The sequence below is a fragment of the Charadrius vociferus genome, unplaced genomic scaffold (genome assembly GCF_000708025.1).
Source record: "Charadrius vociferus isolate BGI_N301 unplaced genomic scaffold, ASM70802v2 scaffold332, whole genome shotgun sequence".
Taxonomy (NCBI): Eukaryota; Metazoa; Chordata; class Aves; order Charadriiformes; family Charadriidae; genus Charadrius; species Charadrius vociferus.
The window spans coordinates 1,268,767-1,285,679 of record NW_009647418.1 but is presented as its reverse complement, the minus strand read 5'-3'; the positions used below and the strand labels follow the sequence as shown (position 1 = coordinate 1,285,679).

The window sequence follows — 16,913 nt, the reverse complement described above, 5'->3', positions numbered from 1 at the left end:
GAAGCGCAACACCCACATGGACCGGTTCCGCGCCGCCGTGGCCAGCAGCTGCGGGCTCCGCCTGGGTGAGCGCCGGGCGGGGGCGGGCGGGCCCTCGGGCTCGGGGCCGTGCTCTGGTTTTTGGGTGGGTCGGCGGGGCTCTGCTTCCCCGGGTCTGGCATTACCGCGTCCGTCCGTCTGCCCCCACCCCAGAGAGGTGCCCGCGGGGTGCTCTGACACCCCCCGGGGCCTGAGGGGACCGAGCGGTGCGGGCCGCGGGCGTGATGCTCTGCCTGTGCCTCCTGCGGAGGCCTCCGGCGCAGCATCTCGCGTAGCGTGAAGGTACACGCCGCTGTGAAACGCAAACAGCCTTATCTGTTGCTGGTGGTGCTGCTGCTGGATGTCAGCCCAGGCAACGTCGGCACTGGTACCTGCTGTGTGCTTCTGCCTGGGCACGGCCGAGGTCCGGCTTGTGGGGGGGTTCCAGGGGAGGGGAGCGGTACCGGAGTGACTTAGTGTTTTAAGGGGGTGTGGGAAGGAGGAATCGCTGCCATCATGTCTGTGAGGTTAAGGTGAGCCTCAATATGGTGCTTTAACACCGTTTGTGTGTGGGATTTGAGTTAAGGTTGTGCTTGCAATCTCATCTTTGATTTTGGAGGGTATGTCTTTGAAACTTTTAAGTATGCTGGGAAGTAAAAGGTGATGCATAAGTTAGTTTGCTGGTGGAAACTAAGGTATTTTGCTCTGCATTGGCCTAAACTCTTGAACTTCAAGCTCGGCTTCATGCTCATTCAGAAATAGCTGTATGGCTGTGATGAGGTGTGCAGTCCTTCTGACTTTAGAAACAACCTGTCAAGTTTGAATTTAGCCCAGCTTTGGGTAGGGGGTTGGACCTCCAGAGATCCTTCAACCCAGACTGTTCTGGTTTTGACTGCTAGCTGTAGGTGGTGTCCGTAGGGTATCAGGAGTCAGTGGTGCTGGATGGGTGGGCTCCTTCATGTCATGAACCAGGTGGACTTCAGTGCATGTGGGGAGTCAAAACCTCCAGTTCTGACTGTCTGTACTCCCAAAGTATTTGGGGATCAGGCTGCTTGTGTAGCTTTCCTGTAATCATTTGTCTGAGGGATAGAGGGACTAGGTTTGGCAAGTGGCCAGACAAATTTCAGTACAGTATAAATGTCTTTGGTATAACCAGGGACATTTTGGAGTCGTAGCAATGTATCTAGTGCTTCCAGCAGTTCATGTCTGGAAAACAATTGTGCATCTTGATTGGGATCTTAATATGTGGGCAAGCCAGGTCATTAGTTGGACTGCTGGGGTGGGTTTCCCATTTGCATGCAAATGGATAGTGCCGGACTCTCCTGCTACATAGGAAGCAAGTTACTATAGGATTTTAGCAAACTCCTGAGGAGAAATGTCATGTAACTGGTGTCCATGTGATCAAGATTGAATGCAGTTTCAGATGGGCTGCCCATGGTTATGGCTGTAACAACTAGAACTCTTTTCACCCTTTTGAAGTGGCTATTTCCAGTTAAAAGTGGATTCCTGTGCATATATAGAGACCTTTGTCAGCTTCCATTAGATTTGAACTGATGTTCACTGGTCTGTGTGCTCTTCAACAACTAAGAATGGATTCTTTATGTAACATCAAGATGTGGACTGACTGAGGAGAGCTAAGGGCAATATAACCCTTTGAACAGCATGGTTCTGTCCAACCCTGAAAGTAGAGTGGTGAGATGCAATGTTTAATTGCTGAATGATAGGTCTGTGCCTCGAAGGACTTGTATGCTAAAGCTCATTTGGGGATAAACTGTGTAAGACAGAATAAACTGTTCATATTGTAAGATATCAAATTAGTGGTGACTTGCAGCTTTTTGCGTTTATCAAATGATTCAGAGTGTGTGGTACAAGTGGTTTTTGAAGGAGGAGATGGAAGCTTGAACTTTCCTTTGGTAAAGTATCCCCACACTGGCTGATGTGGAATGTATGGAATAGTGAAGAGTAACTTGGGTGGAATGTTAAAAGGGGTATGTAGGAGGCTGAGATTGAGGCAGTTTGTAGGCAAAAGTTGAATTACAGAGAAGAGTCTTTGCCTTTGCTTCTACTATGTCAGTGATGCCTAGAGGGCAATCTCAGATGGATGGAAAAGATTGAGAGGAAGAAAATGTGGAAGGGACAGGCCGGATGGGGAAACAGCTGTAGTGATGAAGTGTGAGTAGCAGTGTAGAGATGGTTTTGAATGTGTTCTCTCTTATAAAGCTGGAAGATGTCTTCCTTGTATGAAGAGGATGCAAAGATGACTTCTGAAGCAATCAGATGGGTAACAGGATGACAAACCAAAGATAACTGGAGGAAATTACTTCAAGTGTTTAGCTGAAAGCATCAAATAGGAAACACAGTTGGCAGAGCAGGAAACTGTTACTACTGTCACTGGTGGCAGATATTCATATTTAATTTGGCTTTTGGCACAGCTTCAGACAGCATGGATGTGACTTGGGAATGTCACTTAAGCTGGTGATGAGAAATCAGCTTCAGTTAGTCATACCTAAGACTTGCACATTAAATTTCAGTATTTAGTTTGAATTGTGGCTTTTCGGTCTGCATTCCTCAGGTTACTTCATCTGTTTCACAGTCATGTAAGACTTAAACTGCTCATTTCCATGTTTTTAATGCCAGGTCATGGTTTTAATAGCTAGCTAGTAAACATCTTGTTTCACTTCATTCATGCTGTTTTAGCATGAAAAGGTAAGCTGTAATCTGTTAAATCCCTTATTTATTGTGGAATAGTGCATGCTTCCTTTGTAACAGTGCTGGTGATATTACAGTTAGATAACAAGTGCATCTTATCTCCATGTTACCATGCTATCAGAGGTCTTTGGTCCCGGACTAGAACAATACAGCAAATGTCTCCTGTCAGGAAGTCTTTATCTTTTGCTGTGTGAAAGCATCGTGTTGATGATATGACAGGGAATGGAAGTGTCAGCAAGCAGGACTCCATCTTCAGTTTCACCGCTGGTTTGAGGCGGGGGGAGAAGATGTTGCACTGAGTTATTAGCAAAGGTCCCCATCTCTGTGGTGGCAAATGTCTTGTAACACAGTCAGGTGAAATGATGCCATCTATTCAGGTGTTAAGTAGACTTCCTGTTGAAGCCATAGTCACTTGCCTTGAACAGAGGAGTGATTTACTCCATGTGCTCAGTTTTATATTACTGGGTGTTTTAGCCATAAATTTTCTTCATCTGGGATGTCCCTAATTGTAGTTTATCTAAATTCCTGTAATTCTCTGCATAACACTAACAGATATCTATTACTTCTAGCCAACTATGATGACTTATACCAGTGGTCAGTGGAATCCTACTCAGACTTCTGGGCGGAATTCTGGAAGTACAGTAACATCGTGTGTTCTCGCCTGTATGATGAGGTAAGTCATTTATTTTAAACAGTCAAGTGCAACACAAAGGGGATATAAACCAGTTTTACAGTCAGTCTTTTGACCTGTTCTTGGAACCTTTAAAGCAAGTGATATGAAGACTCTGTCAAGTGTATAGTCCGGAACTTCCTTGTGTGGTGGATGGTGGTGTTCTGTTGCTGGCACAGTTAAGACAGTGAAATCCTCAAGTTCTATTGTCCTAAACAGTTCTTCTGTAGTATCCTTGTGGTCATGTGCTTTCACGTACGTTAGGAGTCCTGACTGCCTGTGAGGAGTCTACTCATATACTGCCTTCTGCCCTTCAGCCTTAGGATTATGCTGTTAGAATATAATCTTGATTTTGTAAATGCTGGCATGCAGTCAAGTTCATGTTTATGTTCCTGAGTCAGCTTACCTGATAAGCACACCTGTCCCACTCCAGTTCTGTAGAACTAGTTATGGAAGCGTCTGCAATGAGATGTAGGCTTGAAGTATCTCTGAGGGAACAGTAGTGGCTGAAACACAATCACAGGTGGAATACCAGACCATGCCACGGTGTTGCTTTGAGATAAAGGTGACTTCGAAGCTCTTCCAAATGGAGGGCGAAGCTGGAGCCCTTGTACAGTCCTGGTGCAGGATATCAACGTCAGCCTGCAGTTTTCTATCTGAGGAAGATAATGGACTAATTACTTCAAAAGCTTGATGCAGAGGAACCTTCCTGGGACTTAGTAGAGAGAGGACTGGACTCATATCTTAATCCCTGGAGGCCATCTGTTCCAAGAACACCTGGAGTACCAGCAGTTCTGCAGAGGGAACTGGTAAGTTTCTTTTGTCTTCTCCTGTCTTACAAATTTCTGTACTGCGTGCTGTGATAGGTGAAGTGGTTCCTTCTGCCATGAAACTGCATGCTCAGCTGTCTTAATGCAACCCACCATTTCAAAGAGTGAATTTTGCAAGAATCTAAGAACTAGCCTGCTTTTTGAAGTATGTAGTCTGAGTAAACACTTTGTTTTTTCTATAGATGGTAGTTCAAAATCCAACCAGGTTGTATTTGGATACTGTTTTTATTTTCTCTATGTATACTGTGTTGCCAGCAAGGCTGTCTTTCTAAATTTCCACATGAATGTAAATTGTCCTGAGCAAGCAGTTCAGAAGAGCTATTTTGTACCCTTGTATCTGTATGGACCAAGCTGGACAGTAACGCTTCTTGTTCTCTTGCCTTACAGGACTGGTACTCCTGAAAGTCTGTCCCTCCAGACACCACCGATGGCTGTTGAACTGGAAGGGGGACTGAAGCAAGCAATGGTGGCCTGAAAAATACATCTTTTCTGAGGATAAGAAGCAAGAAGATGTGGATGTCTAGGAAGGCTTTAACTAGACTACTTGTGAGCTTCTAACCCCCTGCATGCATGTTCTACAGTGGTCTTGCTGTGATTTAGATCATCATGCCTCATGAGAGGCAGTGTCAGCTGATCAACAAGCACTGCAGAAGAAGATACTTGACTTGCTCTTTTTGGACACTGCTGTTTGCCTCTTAACTTTCCCACAGTGTAGTATCAGCTTCAAGGCTTGACTCCAGCTTTGCTGAGCCCCAAAGCTGGCTTGCTGTTAGTCCTTGTCACTGGTGCAGTTCTGTTGTATGTCAGGAGGAAAGGCTGGTCACAGTAACTCACAGTAACTGAGCTGTTCCATGGCAGCTAACAGCTGAAAAGTTTGAAGTGTCTTACAACTTGATCCTTGCTGCTTGTTGGAAGTAAACATTATGCTTTGAGGAAAATAAATTTTTTCATGAACCAGAGTTGACTCCTTTGTTCCCAGCCAGTGTCTACTTTCACAGGTCATTCTAAGAAAAACAACAAAAAAAACCCCCTTTGTTTACAGGCAGCCAGTATTTTATTTAAGTATTTGGTGTAGACATGCTCATGTCACTCTATAGCAATTGATGTCCATGTCACTTCTGAAAAGAATAAAGGTACTTGCAGTATAGGAAGCTGGTGTGGCATGGCAGCACTGGCATTGTTTTGACCAGTTAGAAGTAGCTGTTAATTTTTAAATGAGGAATGTAGTCTAAACTTGCTTCTCTTTTTTTTCTACAAGAAGCACCTGACATCTGTTCTTGTGGATGGGCTGCATTGAGCATTCTGATAGTATCTGCTCTCTAGCTCTTCATGAGGCATGCTGTTTTGCTCTTCAAATACAGAATATATCTTCAGATACAGAATATCCTGTGTAGCACAGTAAGGCAAGGATGATCTGTCTTATAGTGAGATTAATTCTCAAAGGTATAGTCTCTGCTTAGGATAGGCAGAATCTCTGGGGCACAATAACACATGGTTATAGCACAAGCAGCAAACCATTTCAGGGAGGGGGAATACTGTAGAAGTGTGGACAGAGGATACTGCTAACACGATGCTTATTTGTAGCTAGGGAAGCTTGGGAAGTGGTCAGTGATTAGCTGCTGTGAAGAGCAATCGCACAACAGAGCTGGTAGCATGGGAGTACAGATATTTGGCATGTTCACCTAACAGCACAAATTGGCCTTGCATGCCTTAGTGCTGCTGTGAGTAGGAGTAAAGCCTTCCTCATTTAATGAGGACTGCAATCAGCAGTACTGTAGACTGCACTTCTTTCCCTTTTCTGTAGACTTGCTGAGTGTTTGTTGGGACTGCATGAAGTGGCTTGTTGCAGAGCTCTGCATTTTTATAGACTTGCTGGAACTGGGATCTAGCTGGGATCTTCCGCTAAATAATTAGTAGGCCTGGAGTTTTTGTTGCTTGCTGAGAACTTGCCTCTAAGGGTGGGATCGGGTTGTTCATGTGACAAAGTACCACTACCAAAGAGATTGGGCTTAACTAGGAGTCATAGGCATTACTGGACTAGAAAATAATGGAGCATCAAGTATGTGCGTCCAGCACCTAATGCTAGTGGAGCTCCTTGAAGGGGTGCTCCCCTTCAGGAAAAAATAGGGTTAATTAGATCTTGTTCTGGAATATGTTGAAAACACTCACATTGCTTTTCTTCAAGCTAAGGAGGTCAGTTATGAGTCAATTTTAAGAGTGGCTTCTAATTACTGCAGTAATGTATGTTGGCATAAAAAAATATTTCTGCAGTCTAAGTTGATAAACTGTAAATGTTATAACTCAGTTCTAGCTAATTGTTATGAGCAAAGAAATATGCTTGAGTTCCCATTTTAGAAACTCATTTGAAATAAAGCTCATGTGGAAGTCCTCTAGTGTATTATTTAACTTTTCTTACAAAAATTTTAGGATTGCCTCCAGTAATACATACACTGCACATCTCAAAGCATAAAACCATTAGGTTTTCTGGAATGGGGAATATTTTTGGTTCTATTTGCGTTTCAGAAGGGCCTCTTAATTGGTCTGAAAGAATGCTGTTTCTGTAATGCATGTGCAAAAACCATTAGGTTTTCTGGAATGGGGAGTATTTTTGGTTCTATTTGGCTTTCAGAAGGGCCTCTTACTTGGTCTGAAAGAATGCTGTTTCTATAATGCATGTGCGGTCTGTGAGAGAGAACCTGAGGGTATAAACTAAAGCTTTCAAAAACACAACTATAAAATAAAGTTTCAATTTAAAGATTACAAAATACAAGTACCGCTGGGCAGTTGAATCTCTAAGCAGTGGGGCATTTTGGAAGGAATTTACATACCTTTGTGGCTAAAGCCAAGGGGCTCTTTATCTATCACTTATTAAAGGTACAGCCTTGACTGACTTATCAAGGGGTAATTTAATATTTTGAGGCTTAATTAGTTCAAGATGGTGGAAGTTGTTTTAGCTGAACATATTTTTCTGACTTTTTTCACTGCATTTTTCAATTCTTTGTATGTCTTAATCCTATATGTTTTGAGGCTTAATTAGTTCAAGATGGTAGAAGTTGTTTCAGCTGAACACTTTTTTCTGACTTTTTTCACTGCAGTTTTTCAATACTTTGTATGTCTTAGTCCTATATAAAGAATTACTTCATGCAGGTTTATTAGGTTGTTGTACCCTCTTAGAAAACAGCAGATGAAGGATGGTAGAAATGTGTGCTCTCAGAGTTTGTGATAGAATATTTGTTAGTTGTAGAGGTTAGTAGCAATACTTTTGCACTCTGAATGAAGCTGTGGAGTACTTAAATGTTTACTGCAACTTAATCCTGAAAAGTGGAGAATTGGAATAAAAAGCTTGAACTCTATAGTTACATTTAACTATACAGTTCACTTACTTAGTCTAGAGTTAATTTGAATTACTGTTGTTAAAGTTCCTGATGTTGGTCTCTATGTTGTGACTCATGCTGGGGAAGAATGGGTACTCACACCTTCCTACGCTTTAACTTTTTTTTTTAAGAGGGAGGCTGGAGCATAGCGCCTGGTAGAGAGCTGCAATAAGCTGTAGCTCAGTCCCTGCTCAGGATGTTCCCAGAGGCAAAACCCCAGCGCGCACTGTGGTTTGTGTGTATCTTGTGGTCTGGATGTAGCCATAGTGGTTTCCTTCACTTGTGTGTTTAAGGCTGGTCCCAAGGTAGAACTGTTGGCAAGGAACTTTTTCTTAGTTTTGTTGAAATGTCTTTGCCTGTGACAGTTGAAAAATAATTAATCTTTCCAGGCCTGTAATTACAGGATCTAATGTCTGTTTGCCATCTGTAAGCTGGGAGAAATGATTCTTGCCTAATAGAGTGTATAAAGAGCTTGGAATTAATTAGCTGATTTCTGTACAATACTCCGAAAAATAAATTGTATTACAGTTTTCCAGGAATGTATTTTTTTTTTTTTCAGGTGGTTGATACATCCAAAACTATTGCAGATGTCCCAGAATGGTTTAAAGGTAGCCGTCTGAACTATGCAGAAAATCTTCTGAAGCACAAGGACAATGACAAGATTGCACTGTATGCAGCAAGTAAGAAAGAAATAATGGCTTGTATTTATTTATAGTTCACAGGACTGGGCCTTAAAACAGCTCTGCTTTTTATGAAGCCTTGAAATAAACTGGCTTGGGTGAGGAGAAAAGAGGAAAATAAAGTCAGTAACCTTGTAGCCTCTATGATACAGCTATGCAAAAAACAGCAAAACATGCTATGGGTTGAAAAGTCTTTGGCAAACTAAATGAAGTTTTCTTAGAACGTGCTTAACTGTGTCAAGGTAGTGGATATCATGCTGTGTTTAGCATGGCTCAATATTTGAGCTGTTACTTCACATTTGTCATGAACACTTGCCTAATGCTTGCCTTCAGTAAGTCTTTTGGTGCTGTTGCTTGATACTGTTCTTCCCACCCTCTTCCTGTGCCTTTTAACTTAGGAATACTAAGGGCTACACGGGGTGTAGGCAGGAATAACTCTGCTTTTGACAATACAGAAAGGAAGGACAGTTACATGCATGGAAGACTTGGAATTTCACTTTTCTGGAACACTAAAGCTCAGTCTTTATTATTTTTTTTTTATACTGGAGAAGACTTAAGTCTAGTAAAATCTGAGTCTACTCATAATGAGGACGGTAATGTTAAGACAATATCCCTGTATCTGCTGACTTTGGTAACTTTAAAAAATTATTCTAATCTCTGTTAGATGGGATTAGCTTCTGTGCAGGTGTGTGAGTGCTTCCTTAGGGAGTTGTATTCTGAGCTTCCCTTTTGCTGGACCTAATCCTTATCATAAGCCTGACCAAGCGGGGATGCATCTTAGTAGCTTAACAATAAACAATGCAGTCTTACAGCTCATTAACAGAGAAAATTATGCAGAACTATGGATTGATTGTGTAGGTGTTAAAAGTCCTAGTTTATGATTTCTAATGCATGGAGATCAGTTTCTGAAGTACATACGTATTATTACTGTTGCTCTGATAGCTGTTTAAAAACAGTGTGAGACAACAGGATTGTCTTCTGTAAGCTTATTGCTGAAGAAGAAATACTTACCAGTTGCATTTTACTGTTTAGAGGTATTGAAAGAAACCTCTCTGATCACGTATACATAAAATCAACTACCAGTTCGGAGAGAATGGGAAAATCTGTGACCCAGTTTTGGTGTAATAAGAATTGATCTGGTGAAGTCTGATAGAAATGAGGCTTGTAACAGAACGCTGGCTTCAAAGTGATGAACTCATCACTTTCGAATTTTGAGATCATTAGAAAAGCTACTTATATATTATTTAATGGAGAAAAAATCAATGCAGTTAAGTACATCTTGTGCAACAATTCGAAGCAAAACACTGATTAGTAAGTCAACTTTAAATGTATGTAGAATTGATGTGATTGGTTTGTTAATGTTAAAAGCTAAACATGCAACTTGAGGAAAAAGTGGAGTTAAATACTTTCAGTTCAAATTATTGAAGGAATTATTATCAACGTAGTGAATTATTTGGTTTGACATATGATTACATTGTCCCTGTAGATCTTCTTTCTTGGTAGGAAGTCATGGGGGGGGGTGTACCAGAGTCTCGCTGCTCTGTGTCGCATGGTCACAGGTGATGATACCATCAGGAGCAAAATTATTTTCATGTTGAGTACTGTATCAGTCCTGGAGTGAACATGCTTCTCTGCGGTGAACAGACTTCCACCTGCATTTCTTTTCATGACCTTCTGCTGTATTTAATCTTCTTACTATCTCTTAAGTCAGAGTATTTTTTGTTAACCCCTCAATGCTAGGTCAGTGGTGTTCAGGGAACCTGTCGGATTTGTGTGTTTGCTAGGGGTGATTCTGTGGGAGCAATGTGGATGTAATAGAGCACAGGAATGTAAATCTAACTTTACTAAATAATTTCACTTTTCACTGGTTCCCACTGTGAATCTTTATATGTGACATCCTTCTTCTGGGGGCTTTAATCACGGACCAAGATCAGACCCCCATTTTTCTGTTGTTCTGTGGGAATGCAGAATCTGTCAGCATTCCGTGCTCAATTTATGAACTACATGTAACACTGACTTCTGTGTTTCCCATCACAACCTGCTCTTTTGCTCTATTTAGGTCTAAATTTACTGGGATAGAAGCCTTAAGAAGCCAAAAGAGTAAAAATACTGTTCCCTACTTAAGGAAATCAAACTGATGGCAGCTGTTCTGCAAGGACCTGCTGTACCAGGGCATGCAGTACATTTTTGTTGCAACACCCTTGGCATATGTCTTTTCGTAAGAAGTGCTGGATACTGGAACCAGGACAGGCCAAATGGTTTGCAGGAGTCACATGGAGGAAGTACAGGAAGGGACCTTTAAGATGACAAACTTTGCCTTTCATAACATTTCGATTTGTTCATTTTGTTTCACGAGTGATTTATTAACAGCTTATGTAACATCTGACATTCAGTACAAAAATGAAAACACCCTGCAGATCTCTTGAGATGAATGGAGTCCAGTTCAATTTATTTGCTTTGTGGTATGTTGGCAAATAGATGTTTAAAAGCATATTGAAAGTCAGACCTTAGCTAACTATATGTGCATGATTTTCTAGTCAACAGTCACTTGCTATAATAAAACCTAAAGTTGGCACCTTGCTACTGCTTCCTAGACCTAATAAGAAAACTGAGCAAAAAGGGAAAATAAGGTTCTTTCTGTGTTAGAAAGTAGCCTCACTGAGTGTAATCTATTTATCATGAATGCACTTTGAGAACACACCTTTTGCCAGTGAATAATTCGCATTTTTGCAGATGTGTATTCATGTCTTTAAAAATGTCCTGGTGCCTGCTGAATGAATACTACTGATTAATACTTGATTTCAATTAAAAAGCAAAACTTGGTACAGCAAAAGAGGAACTTGAAAATCAAAAAGCATAATTATTAGTGGAAACTTCTAAAATTGCCTTGTATTCTTTTTCTTCTAGAATTAGTTGTTTCTACTAGACTCTACTTATGTTGCAATGTATAATTTCTGACTGGTTGTTTTAATCTTCTTTCCTCAGAGGAAGGCAAAGAAGAAATCTTAAAAGTTACTTTTGAAGAACTGAGACAAGCTGTAGCTTTGTATGCTGCAGCCATGAGGAAGATGGGAGTAAAAGTTGGAGACAGAGTTGTGGGTGAGTAACTCTTTTTAAAAGGACAAGAGGTGAAATTTTCTTGAAATATGCAAGTGAGTAGTCAAGGTTACAGAAACATGAACATGAAATACTATTTCACAGAAACATTCTGAAGAAAAGGCTCTTATGCTGCTATATTTACATTTGTACAAAATATGCTTCTAGAGGGAAAGAACCTGGATTAGCTTGCAAGTTCTCTAGCACTGGAGGGGGAAGGAAAATACCTCATTCATAGCTTCACTAAGGTCTGCTTCATAAGCACTTTGTGGAAGTGATGGAGACTTTGCGTCTAGCTGAGCCTTGACTCAAAGGTCTGGCAGATTCACATGCAGCAAGTCTTGGAAATTATGGTCCCAGGTTGGTCTTTCTGGTGCCAGCTGGCAATTACTGACTCTACAGCCCCAGGTAATGTGGTGCCCTGTGAATTGCAGTTCTTGAGGAATGTACTTGTACTCCCTTCTGCCACCAGTGCTTTTGGGAGTAGTGTCTTCCAGAATGGTGGTAGTGGGCAGCTGGTGAGCAGTAACTTTTCAAGTCATACCAATGCAGAGCTTAGTAGTTAGAACCCTGTGATCCTTTCAGTAACTCACAAAAATTTCTAGAGTAATATCTCCTGTCATAAGACTGTCATGCGGATTTTTCTATAGAAAGCTTTTTGTCTTCTGAACAGCTTGTACAGTATACAGTCCAGGCGTAGAAAGGAGTTGCTGGGCTCAGTCCATTTATTTCTAAATTGTATCTGATCTTCCAGCTGAGCCGCTTCATCTCTGTACTTTGTGTGCTCTGTAACATACACTCTTGCATCATAATGACAAAACTAAAGTCAAAACTGCAATATCCTTGAAGCTCCTTGACTCTTACCTGTAGTTCTGCTGATGTGCATATCCATCTTACTACTGGAATCGCGTGTTCTTTGAGCAATACTTGGCTATAATCCTAAGTATGTGTAAATTCTTATATGATGCAAACCCAAAGTGATGCAACTATTTGGTTTGTTTTCTGCATGTTACAAAGCAGAAATCGAACCCATGTCTTCAGAAACAGAAGGGTGTGCATTACTATTTATTAAACCCACAAATGTAACCTGGAATGTAAAATAGACTCAAGAGCTCATATTTCATGCATATGGTATGAGTATTCTACAGAACTGGTAACTGAGCATTTAATTATCACAGCTGGTTAGGGCTAAATCCTTAATTGAGTATGAACCATCCAGCAAAGCCAAGAAGGTTTGTCTGAATAAAGATTAAGTTAAGATGCTTTAATTTTGTCTTCAGTTTCAATCTTAACACTGTCACATTCATATCTGACAACTTGTTAAGCAGCAACAGCCTCTGAAACCAAACTAATGAACAGGAAAGCTTACACTTTACAAAATTTGAGTATTTAGAACTTCAGTCTAGTGTTTCTTACTACGTGTCCTCTGATGTCTGAATCAAATAAAACCAACTTTTAATGTAAGTCGGTTGTGTGTATTTTAGAAAGTTGCTCCAAAGAAATTAGCAAAACAATATCTAATGCATATAACTGGAAACTCAGATATCATGGAGCCAATCAAAGTCCTGGTCAGGTTTTTGTTGACCCCTTTTAATGCTTTCTGTAAGTGGTGTTTGTCTTTGTGAAACATACCAAATGTGCTGTCTTTTCACCCTTGCAATGAAATTTCTCCTGATGTGTACAAAACAAATTCAAGTGTTCTGTTTCATAGACTTCCTGTGGGGATTTAATACGTTATTCCGTATTGTTTTAGAAGTAGAAAAAAGTTGTAACAGGGCTCAAAACAATTCTTCTGTGTGTATTGCTGGTTATGCTAAACTGAAGGATTAAATTTCATGCGTAAGTGGCAAAAGGGGCGTTTTGTACCAGTTTTATTTCATCATATTATGGGATCTAAAACTGGTACAAAACACTTATATGCTTGTGCAAGGTAGCATTTACAAGTTTCTCTTGAAAATTCATTGTCAATGTCAGAGCTTCCTTGCACAGAAAGGGCAGGATTTTAACCGTGCACTTTGCCCTGTTCTTGGGAGAGAAAATGTGCGTGTTGACTCCAATGGGAAGCCTGGAAGGATTTTTATGATCTCTAAGAGGAGGCACAAATTGTAGTCTCTGGCTATTGGGTGGTGTTACTGGTGTTTAGAAAAACAAAAACAAAACCCACAAAACAAACCCAAAACAAATGAAAAAGGAAACAAATAAGTTGAAAATACAGTGGAAAAACGCTATCTCTGGAGTTAAGCTCCTGTTGTTTGGGTAAACTGCAGCTCTTTTTTTTTTTTTTCTCCTTGGCCTTTTTGTGCATTTCCTGAGCAAAAGTTTTTCTGTCTGGCACTTCCAGAGCAGAGATGTTTCTGCCCAGTTGCTGTAGGTAGGGAGTATCTGTGCTGGGCCCCTTGAGCATTTCAATTGCTTAAGCACGGCTTTACGGGCAGTCATAGCTTATTTGTGGAAGCTGCCTTGCATTGTGCTTGGAGCCCTTACAAAGCCCTTTACTTTTTGATAGCAGAAAAGGTTAATGAATCTAAGCAACCTCTTTGAGCTCAAAAACATACCATGATTTTAGGGAAACAAGTAGAGCTCTTTAAATTATAGAGTCTTCACGTGCTTTTTTTTTTTTTTCTTCTAGGCAATTTCTCACATTCTACTTTTTTCCACTCTGCCCTCTTACCCTGGCTGGTGAGAGATTATTTTTCTTATAACTTTCAGTCAGATGAAGCTGTTTCAGCTCCCATCAGTTGAGCTATTGTGCATTTCCCCCTCCTTCCCTTCCCCTGGTGCTCCCAGTCTGAGACTCCTGACTTGGACAGATTGCTTTGCCTTGGGCAGGAGCCTGTATGTAGGGAGAGCTTCCCTGTGAAAGACATCCGATGGGATTTTTTTTTTTAACAGTCCAGCTATTTAGATAGATATGTTAAATTGAGTCTCAACTTCTTTCATATGTTTCTCTCCTATGCCAGAGGATATTGGCAGTTCTTGGAAGACCTGAAATGTAACATCGCAGTCGGAGGTTGAGGCTGCAGGCTGTTCTCCAAATCCCAAATTGAAATGGGGGAGAGATGTTAAGTGTTGGGTGGGAAAGCTTGACTCATACACCCACTTGTGGTACCAAAGATCAAGCTCTCCAAAGCTTGACAAAACTACACTGGGACCTAATTTGTTCCAAAACTTATAGCAGATGGCAGAAGGAAGGGTGCTTCATGTGGTTTATAGCAGTAATGCAGGGCATGCTGTTACTGCTTCTGAAAAATCAGCTTTTAAATAGGAGGGAGATATTTTATTTTATTACAGTTGCCTAGCACCTAGTCAGCCTGTCAGGCTTGGATGCCCTTTGTCTCTTTCTCTTAAAATAGCTTAAAACCTTGAGCTGTTAGAATTATACACAAGACCATTAACATTGTTTTCTTGTGGATTTCATCTCTATGCTTTACAACCTCTAACACAAGACTGCTTTAACTTTCTTTGTACTTAACATATCCCCTAGTTTGTTCAATACAATTTATGATTGCATCATGACGGTAATAGTATGTTGAAGTTGGAGGTGGGTGAATGTGGGTGGACAAGCAGCGATGTCAGCACTTTTTCAGCTTGATTTCATCCTAATCTTCTGTTTCTATCACTAAGGAGATAGCACTTCATAGTAAATGTAATTGAAGCAGATGTGCGGTGAAACATAACTTCTAAACATGTCTTGCGATACTGTCAGTGATGCTTGAACAGTTGGAAGAAACAGATATGATACCTAATACAAGCTACACAAATCCACATGTGGAGTACTTGTGGTCTCCCACTGGCCATCTGTTTGGCAAATAACAATGACTGCAGCAGAAATAAAATAAAACAGGGACTATCCGTGTTTTTCCATCTCTGGATAGGTTGCTTCTATTATATCCCTGTAGCCAGCTTTGTTCTAGTACAAGTCAGCAGTTAAAAACAAACTAATCTTCCCCCTGTGTTCACACAAAAAAAAATTCAACAAAACATCAATGAATTACATTGTTTAAAGCTGGTATTTTATCTATAGTAACTGTATTAGCCCTAGTTGCTTACGTGGGTTTTAAAGCTAGCTATGTAAGAAGATTAGCATGTTACTAATAGTCTCAGGCCACAGTAATGTTAGGTAGGATGACCACTTTAAAGTCCTACAGGAGTATAAAATGGTATATTAACAGCAAAAAGAAAACCTGGAAGCCTGGTCCTTGAATTCTCTTCTGTTTTAGAGCTGGTATAGATCAATAGTATAAGCCATTGAGAGGCTATTTCAGTTGCAGCTCCCTGTTTCCTTCCTCCTGATGCATTCTTTCAAGGCTTGAACTACATCTTCGGTGCAGGGTCCAAGTTTGTGGGGTGTTTTTTCATTCAGATGACTACAAACGTTTGGATGCCTCTGAGTACACATTTATTCTACTTCATGAAGGCATTAGATGCTTGCAGGGAATGTGTCGTCAGCACTCTGAGAAATGAGACTCTTGGCGTAGTTTCTAGCATGATTATACCAGGAATTTTTGGACTACAGTTTTCACCTATTCTGTTGATAAAGTACTGCAGTGTAAATGAGCAAATCTAAATTTAATCTCAGCGTATGCTAGCTTAAGTAAATAGCAACTGAGAGGAAATGCTGTCCTGAGCAGATCAGGCTGTAAGTGCCTCTTAAAAAAAAAAATAAATTGATACAGTGTATTTTAAGATACCATTTGTCCTGCTTAGAGATTTGTCACAAGTTTTATGTCAAACTAAAGTTTTTATTTCTTTGTCTTTATGGAAATCTTGTACATACTTATGAGTCAGGAGGAGTGCTGCTAGGAGCCTTGGTATGTCATACTCAGAGTTCCTAATTGCTGGGTTCCCAGCTCCTGTGTTTTTGAGCCCTCTGTTCAATTGCTTTCGAGTTCACCCTTTCAGGGTATGAAGATCCTCCTCTTCCTAGTAACAGAAGGTAGTGGCCACCTTTCTTACCAGCTTCAAGAAAGGGGTAAGTTAAGACACAGAAGTACCTTCTGTAGACTTGAGCCATGTTAACAAATGCTAGTTTTGATCCTTAGCTGAAATACCGTATCAAGGAACATGGAGGCTCTAAATACATGAACAAACATATAGTGAATATTTAAATTAGCTGTACCATTATTGTTCTCTAGTATAGAGCTTCTGTACATAGGTCACCGTTTTCTGAGCCTTGATGTGAATCTGGCTAAAAAAGTTGGATTTTTCATCCTCTTTGTCAGCATTTCTGTTCACCAGGTTTTAGACATTGATTACATGTGTCAGCCTACAGCACGCTTTGCGGAATCAGTTGATATCTCGAGGGGCACAGTAAAAATGCAGGGAGTTTTACATACATGGCAGTTGCTGTAATAGGTTTGCAGAATCTCTGATGTGCGAAAGAGAAATGATTTTTATTTCTGACAATCAAGTTTTAATCTGAAAGACTGACAGGTGAAGTAGTTTGTCATTTAGAGTTGGGAGCTGTTGAGAGAAGCAATGTGAGTTCTTACATTGCTATGTTTGGAGGATCTCTTTCTAGAACAGGACCACATTT

General features: G+C 40.6%; 1 protein-coding gene across 1 annotated transcript in view; it reads left to right on the top strand.

Annotated features, from left to right (window-relative positions):
- The first annotated feature begins 7 nt into the window (after positions 1 to 7).
- The window catches only part of AACS (acetoacetyl-CoA synthetase), a 42,465-nt gene continuing 25,559 nt past the window's right edge, over positions 8 to 16,913 (top strand). The window contains exons 1-4 of the mRNA XM_009880249.1: positions 8 to 65; positions 3,297 to 3,400; positions 8,161 to 8,281; positions 11,267 to 11,380. Coding sequence (XP_009878551.1) covers positions 17 to 65; positions 3,297 to 3,400; positions 8,161 to 8,281; positions 11,267 to 11,380 — 388 coding nt within the window. The 5' untranslated portion in view covers positions 8 to 16. The remainder of the gene's footprint in view (positions 66 to 3,296; positions 3,401 to 8,160; positions 8,282 to 11,266; positions 11,381 to 16,913) is intronic.